Source organism: Vigna unguiculata, chromosome 11, assembly GCF_004118075.2.
Source record: "Vigna unguiculata cultivar IT97K-499-35 chromosome 11, ASM411807v1, whole genome shotgun sequence".
Lineage (NCBI taxonomy): Eukaryota > Viridiplantae > Streptophyta > Magnoliopsida > Fabales > Fabaceae > Vigna > Vigna unguiculata.
The window spans coordinates 30,631,005-30,639,181 of NC_040289.1; the positions used below are offsets into that span (position 1 = coordinate 30,631,005).

Sequence of the window (8,177 nt, forward strand, 5' to 3'; positions counted from 1 at the left end):
ACTCGACAAAAATAGAAACCAAATAGTATTTAAGCCATAATTGGATGACATATTTAATTGGATTCCAGAAGCATTTGGAATTCTAAATCAAAATGTTGCAAGAATTTTTGTTTTTTTTTTATTGCAAATTTTGTTATAAAGGATGGGGAAGATTAATTTGGTCTTCTTGTCTAAAACATTGATCTTTTTGGAAGCTATTCCAAAAAAATATCTTTTAATAAGGACGTACAATATAGAGGGGATGGTTTTGTGGGAAAAGAGGAGCATATTTACCATTTTTTTTCATTATAATACTTGCATTTGGATAATTTAATCACCTTTTTCAAATCTTCGGACACTCCTCTAATGACACATATTAGATTAGTTATAACCATTTAGATGATTTGGAAGATGAAAAACTATACCAGATTTCAACAAAATATTTTTATTCAAACAATAAAATTGGTTATCAGGTTGGCACGAAATGCCCTCAAGAATACTATGTGTAATGATATGGTTGATTTTTTGGTTTTGAAATCTTTTATTGATGTTGGTTGGGTCAAAATAAACATGGACAATGTATTGTGCTGGTTTGGTCAAAGGAAGTAGGGATGAATACATTGGGAACTTATCTTCTTTTATTGGGGTTCAAAACTCCTTGTATGTTGATATAATGGGAGATGTTATTGCTATTGAAGTTGTTTGGTTTGTTAGTATTTGATTAGAGAGTAACTCTTTCTTGTTATGTAAAATGTTTCTTTTAAACAAATTGTTCTTTGGTCTCTTAGAAGAAGATAGAAAAAGTGCATGAAGTTTTGTAAAGAAATAGAATTTAAGTGTTCTCATACTTTTAGAGAAGATAATTATTGTGCTGATAAGTTGACTTCTATAAGTTTAAGATTGAATATATATATATATATATATATATATATATATATATATATATATATATATATATATATATATATATATATAGTATTAATCTATGTCATTTAAGATAACTCTTGATATGTTTCAACTTCCTATGTCTAGAGTTGCTTACTTCTTTGCACTACAAGAACTTTTGTATTTACCCATAAAAATAAATCTGTTAGTAAACTCAAATTTGCTGACATATCTTACCAACGAATTTTAGAACTTCACTTATAGACAAATATTTTCTTCAATAACTAATCCGTCAATAAAATTCTTAATTTATGAGTCAAGTTTACATATGAGTTTAAGATTAGTTGATAAATTCAAATTTGTACTATTGACGAATATTTCTATTGGTAATGGTAATGTATGTTTGGGAGATGAATGTGAATAAAATAGATGAATGTGTGTGCGAGAGATGAGTGTAGATAAAAGATATAAGTGTGAGAAAATTTATGAATGTAAATAAAGAAGATGAGTGTGATGAGATTTATATAGAGAGTAACAGAAAAAAAATATAAATAAAAAAATGTATCATCTTTAAATCTAGACCACTATATTAGAATCACTAACATATAAAGTAAAATTTGTGCACTTTTCTTATATATATATATATATATATATATATATATTAATTATGATTTGAGAATATTTATAATTAATGTGAGATCTCCTGCACTTACAACTTTCAGTCAACTGTCGTTACAAGTTTATGTATATATACCATAACTAATTTTCATAAATCGTGTCTAAAGAAACGTCACTGAGGTAGTTCCACTAGACGCACTACTCTAACATTCTTTTGAGACTATTATCCATACAACGCAGGTCTTCTACCAAAACACTATGAGGAAATTAGACGGACTAGGAACTGTCATTAATTTTATTGAACTAATATATTCACAATTCTTATAATATACTCCTTTCATAAGAAGAAAGTTTAAGAACAGAATATTACCATGTTTGTCATATTAAACACCATTCGAAGAGTCCTGAAATTTCCACATCACAGAAATTCTTTTACACCCGTTATCAAATAGACCCTCTCATAACATGTCAAATAATTTACCACAACACAAGGTGCAAGGGATACAAAGAACAATAACGTAATCAAACTTTATTATTCTCCTAGATATTGCAACAAACTCATGGAAATTGCTTTTAGCCTGAAAGCAAACTTTATTAGACACTTTGTTTGTCAAGGAACTCAATGATGAGCTGGTTCACCTTCTCTGGCATTTGTTCATGCACAAAATGGTTTCCTTCTGGAATATATGTGATTTCCAAGTCAGGAACAAAGCTTTTCACTGCCCCACTTCGAACATAGTCCTCCATGCCTGGAAACTTGAGCACATAATCTTTCTCACCAACAATCAGAAGTGATGGAACAGTAACTTTTACATCACTTAAGCCAGCATCCGCATTGATACTCCTGAATGCATCATAAACACTCATCTTAACCCTCAACACTATTTATAACAGTTTTAAGGAGTCAGGAAAATGCTAGGTTTCACAAAGGTTAAAACTCCATACATCATATTTCTCTTTTGACAAAAAAGCAAATTTGATCAGTTAATGTAGTTTTTCACATTGTAAAAAAGCAACTAGTCCTTGATTCTGTCTTAGTCTTCTATCAATCAATTTGTTTCAAAAGTTAGTGTATAACACATGGCAGCTAACATTGTGTCCTAAATTGATTGCTATGTGTTTTGTTTACCTATAAGGAACCTGCAATGCATATCTGAATCCAGATTTTTCATATAAAGATGCATAGGTTTCAAGATCTTCCTCAGAGAACCATGGAGGTAAGGGAGTAGATGGATCAAACAAGTCCATGATTTCTTGATCATCAGCAGCAATTGGAATCTCACTTTTGGAGAAGAGAGTGTAGATGTTTCTTATCACAGATTTCACAGGAAAGCGGCCAAAATCTGCTTCTGCCCTCCCAGGCTCCTGAATTGGAATTGGAATCAATCAACAAATTACTACTAAACATTCCAATGAATATAAAAACACTGCTCTTTATACTTTCACAATCTCTGTATATATGTAAAGATTATGATGAACAGTTTCTAAATATAGAGAACAAAAGACTAAGTAAACTATACAAAAACTATGATGCAAGATAGAATTTGTACCCGCCACCTAGTAATATAAAACCCTTTGGGGAGCAGAAGGTGACCCTCCACTGCAGAGGGACCTGGAAGCATAAAAGGAATGCCTAAACTTATGATACCAGCAACTCTTTCTGGGTGCACTACAGTTGTAAGATGTCCTGGGATAGCACCAAAGTCCTTACCAACTAGAAAAGCCTGCTTTAAACAACGAAATTCATATCCAATTAGGGATAAATATTAGACTCAGACTCAATTGCTCTCTGCAAAAATTATTTATATTATCAATTGAATGCAGGTATTATACTTTCTAGTTTTGTTCATTCTAGCATAATATATATAACCCATTTTACAATTTCAAAGTTTTTAAAATGATTTATGATTAAGGTAAGCAATTTCTACATATTAGATCTGCATACAAACGATCTAAACCCAAGAGGGTGTCATTTCTAGAATTGATTCACATATACTTCTTCACTCTAGAAACCTATACACATTGACAAAGTCATGAAAGTGTACTGCAACATATTCATCTCCTTACCTTGGTGATGCTTAAAGCATCCAAAAGACCCACAATTTCATGAACTAAATCAAACATGGTTTCCTTTTCTGGCTCAGCTGGTTGCTGAGAGAGTCCATAGCCTCTGAAATCAAAGGCAATAGCCCTATAACCAGCGTTTGCCACAGCAATCATCTGGTGCCTCCACGTGTACCAGATCTCTGGGAATCCATGTAAGAATAGCACTGCCTTGGACCCTTCACACACACAAAAATGATTAATATGAAGTAGATGCAAATGAGTATTAGACAGTATTCAAGAGGGTGTTGAAGGAATTAGCGTACCAGTTCCAATCTCTGCCACGTGTAGCTTCAGTCCCTTCACTTCCACCTCACTGTGCTTGATCTTCTCCATCATACAAGGAGGGGTTTACTGCAACTCGACAACACTGTCTCAGAAAAACGAGTGGAACATCAAAGTGAAGAGTGTCTCAGAGATACAGTGAAAGAGTGAGGAAACGGATGAAAAAAGAAACACAATGAAGTGTCGAATATAAAGATCATCAGATAGTTTAGTTGAGGAAAATTTATACGAGTTATTATACATTTAATTTTTCATCTACCTTATTTGAATTTCCTTTTTGTTTTTTTACTTTTTTATTGTTTTATCACATTGTTTATATCTATCAGATTTTATTTGTCTCTTCCCTCTTATCCATCTATACTTTGTATTCATCATTTTCCAGTTTGAAATGAGAATATTATTGTAAGAGAAAGGATGCACATAATCTTAGAATAAACAGAATGAATTTTATAACTCCAATAGATAAATAGATAAGATAGGAATTTAGATGTTTAATTCAATCATAATTATTACAAACAGATATATTCCTCTGAATGGTGTGGATTGAAATAAGGATTTTGTAGAAAGAAATGTAAAATTGTATCGCATGTTTTCATATTTAGAGGTTAGTTGGAAGAAGATAAAGTTCAATATAAAAGAAAAACATGGAAGGTGTAAGTAGGTGAGATTTATATACAAATAGCACAACATTTAATATGTGTTGTAGCAATTTAGAGAATAAAAAATGGGATGTTATTTGGTGCAAAGTTGTATTGGACAGAGTTTGGTGAACTTTTTAATAAGGAAAGTCTGAGGCAGGACATTGTCCAGTGTTGAAAAAATATTTTGAATGTTCATTGCTCATTATTTTATTCAACTCTGTAAAAAAAATATCATCGTCACTTACTGAATCTTTTGTTAGCTTCTTTTTCTAAATCTTGTTCTGTTTTTTGTTTGTTTAATGATTATCCGTATCCACTCATACACCCACCTTCAAGTTATTTTAGAACTTACCTGTGGTTTTGTCCAATTGCAGAGAACTAATTACCACAATTATCCTTAATTACTAAACCGTAAGTAATTATTCATAATGACGAAACTGAAGCATAAATGCTCTTTGATATCTTAAGATTATCACAATTCAGAGACCAGAGTTGAATACAATACAATCTGTCAAAGAATCATCTTAATTACATCCCTCGTCGATACATTGTAATAATATAGGCACTATAAATGTCTCAGAACATACATTTGGAGACATGATCATCTCCACCAAAAATCTTTTTCAGTATACAATGCTATAATTGACTTTAATGTAAATTAAAAAAAAAAAAAACAAGAATAATTGTACAACTAGGAAAACTTTGGAATGCATTATATCTTCATCACTTCATACTCCTTGTGTTCCCTACTCACATATCTCAATTTTTCTGGTAGCAAAAGATTATATTCAAATCTGTTATGTCCTCCCGATAACAGCAAGTAGCATGTCATGCATAGAGCCTTAGACATAACAGGTGGAAGAAGAGAGTAACGATGGAATAATTAATCAATTAATTTGTTAAATCAGTTTTGTTCTGCACAAGTTGTTCAACATCTCCTAGCTCCATTTCTTTCCCTTGAATCTCATACTCATTCTGAAACATCATCTCAATCTGCTCCAACGACTTCCCTTTGGTTTCAGGAACCAATGTGATGACAAAGGCAATGGCAAGAGCAGAAATAGCAGAAAACAGAAAGAATGTTCCAGCAACACTGATTGCCTCAGACACTGAAAGAAAAGACATGGCCACAAGGCCACTGCAGACTCTATTAGCGACAGCTCCAAGTGCAGATGCTTGAGCACGCACGCGCAAAGGGAAGATTTCAGATGTCAAAACCCAGCACACAGGGCCTAATCCAACAGAAAAGAATGCCACATTCCCACAAACAAAAAGAATAGCCAATGCAATCACAAATGAACCTTTTCCAAAGAGAGCAAGTGTAGCCCCCATGCAGAACAAACAAACTGTCATCCCAATTGTGCTTATCATGAGAAGGGGCCTCCTACCTAGTTTGTCTATGAGAATTATTGCTACCAAAATGAAAATAGTCTTTGTTATGCCTACAGCAACAGTAGCAGCTAGAAGTTTTGAATTGTCTTCAATCCCAGCTGCTTGGAAAATTTCAGGACTGTAATACACGGTTGCATCAATTCCTGAGATCTGTTGGAAACACTGAATTCCAAGTCCAGTGATCAGCATTCGGCGGAGAGGAGGAGGTGGAAATAGGAGTTCACGCCACACAGGTTTCTGCTCATACTTTTCAGAATTGGAAAATCCTGCAGCTTGTTGTATTTCTGCAAGCCTCTCTTCCACTTCTTTCTCATCTTCATTTGTTTTCAACAGCACTGATCTTGCTTCTTCAACTCGGTTCTGCATTACCAACCATCTTGGTGACTCGGGAATAACGAAAAGCGCAAAGCCAATGAACACTGAAGGCAGAATCCCCACTGCAAGCATTACTCTCCAGCTTGTGTGCACTGAAAGGCCAGAAAACGCATAATTTGACACATAACCAAGCATAATTCCTACATTTATAAAAATCTCTGGGAAGGTAGTGAGAGAGCCTCTATTCAGGTTTGGTGATATCTCAGCAATGTATATTGGGGAGATCATAACTCCAAATCCTATTCCAATCCCAGCTAGAAATCTTCCAATCATTAGAATTGCATATGAAGGAGCAAGAGTCATTGTGAGTCCACCCATTTGGAAGACAACTGCAGCTAAGGCCATCGTCCATTTTCTACCAATAATATCTGATGTTCTTCCACCACCAAGGCTACCAAATAGAGAAATAATGCTAAGAATACCAACCAAAAACTCTACTTGAACCTCAGATATCTTCAGATCTTCTTTTATAAATATTACGGCTCCACTCATGACACCTACATCTGCAAAAACAAACATTCTCAAAATGAATCACATAAACTTCGAGATTTTCCAAAATAGCCCGGAATTAGAATTCAAGTTCAAATTATTTGCCACAGAAAAACACCCATAATAGACTGGTTGAATATTCTTGCACTAATGCTGCCATCAATCAATCATAGTCAGAAACTGTCTTCTGTAGTGTTTGTTAATTAAAACGATAAAAATATACAGTTGACTTCTCACAATTGCCAGCTTTGAACCCAAAGTTTGGTAGATCTGTTTCATAGATACTAGAAATGCAAAGGTAAATCACAGAACAAAGATGGGGATTGAATGGATTATCTAAAAGCCATCACCGACACAGTAAACAGAATAGTCAAAGGAAAATGCAGCAACGAAATCAAACCGTTTCCACAATACTGACCAAAATAGATGATTTTCAATCATACCATAGCCAAGAAGGACATTGTTGAGAGAAGCAAAGATGGCACACGCAAGAACATATTTCCTGGTACTTCTCCTTCTTTCTTCTTGTTGTTGCTGTTGCAGCAAAACATCATCGTTGTCCTCAGGAAGCTCAGAGTTCATCCTCTTATACTTGTTCTTTGCTCCCAAGGGGATTGCAGACAACCCCATTTCTCCATTCCCGTTTTCTTGGAACCCCATCTCCTTGATTCGGATCCCAATTGGACCGTGTGCGTTATTTGATGTTCAAACTTGAAAACTGTCTCAAGTTGGTAGCTTTAAGTTAGAGGGGTGCTGTTTTTGGTTGGACTGTCATAAGACATATTGGGGTCTCACCAAAGTCATGACCATGGATTTGGCCTTTGGATCTGAAGCTCAAACTGAAACTGAAAGAACAAAAGAATAAACTCCCGAAATTGAAGGGTAGGACTAGCTATTCGACAACAGGAACCAAACCCTTTTTGTCACGCAAGCAACTTCAAATCTCAAGCAACCCAACTTGCAAAGTTTCTTCTATATTTTTATTCCATGCATCACACTTCACAACGATTCAGGATTTGACCCCCCACTTTATCAATCTTAAATGGCGCTTTCAGCGCAACAAATATGTTTGTAACTTTCTGTGATGTACTCAAGTTTATTACTTTTATTTTAGAAAAAAAACTATAAATATATTTTAGAGTTTTAATGCTTATTTTTGGTTATTTTTAAAGAAAATTGACAAAAAAGAATACTTTAGATGTAGAAACCTGACATGTGCTGATTTTGGCATCATCGTATACTTTTACAGAAACTATGTCGGTCTGAACGCTTGTTCCTTGATAGCATATACTTTTGCATTATATAAATTATAAGAATTAAAATATGATAAAATAAAAATAAAGTTCACAATTAGAGCCGAAATGACAAATTGAACTATTTTGTGATAGTTGGAAGAGGAAGAAGAAATCG

General features: G+C 33.9%; 2 protein-coding genes across 2 annotated transcripts; both read right to left on the reverse strand.

Moving 5' to 3' along the window:
- Window positions 1-1,833: 1,833 nt before the first annotated feature.
- On the reverse strand, window positions 1,834-4,088 carry LOC114168344 (bifunctional epoxide hydrolase 2-like). The gene is made up of 5 exons (XM_028053125.1): window positions 3,852-4,088; window positions 3,550-3,764; window positions 3,033-3,206; window positions 2,612-2,847; window positions 1,834-2,326 (listed from the first exon to the last, which is right to left on the reverse strand). The coding sequence occupies exons 1-5, from the start codon at window positions 3,922-3,924 to the stop codon at window positions 2,077-2,079; spliced, it is 948 nt and encodes a 315-aa protein (XP_027908926.1). The 5' UTR covers window positions 3,925-4,088; the 3' UTR covers window positions 1,834-2,076.
- Window positions 4,089-4,970: 882 nt separating this feature from the next.
- LOC114170197 (probable polyol transporter 4) lies at window positions 4,971-7,821 on the reverse strand. Its single transcript, XM_028055681.1, has 2 exons — window positions 7,211-7,821; window positions 4,971-6,781 (listed from the first exon to the last, which is right to left on the reverse strand). The coding sequence occupies exons 1-2, from the start codon at window positions 7,425-7,427 to the stop codon at window positions 5,403-5,405; spliced, it is 1,596 nt and encodes a 531-aa protein (XP_027911482.1). The 5' UTR covers window positions 7,428-7,821; the 3' UTR covers window positions 4,971-5,402.
- Window positions 7,822-8,177: the final 356 nt, after the last annotated feature.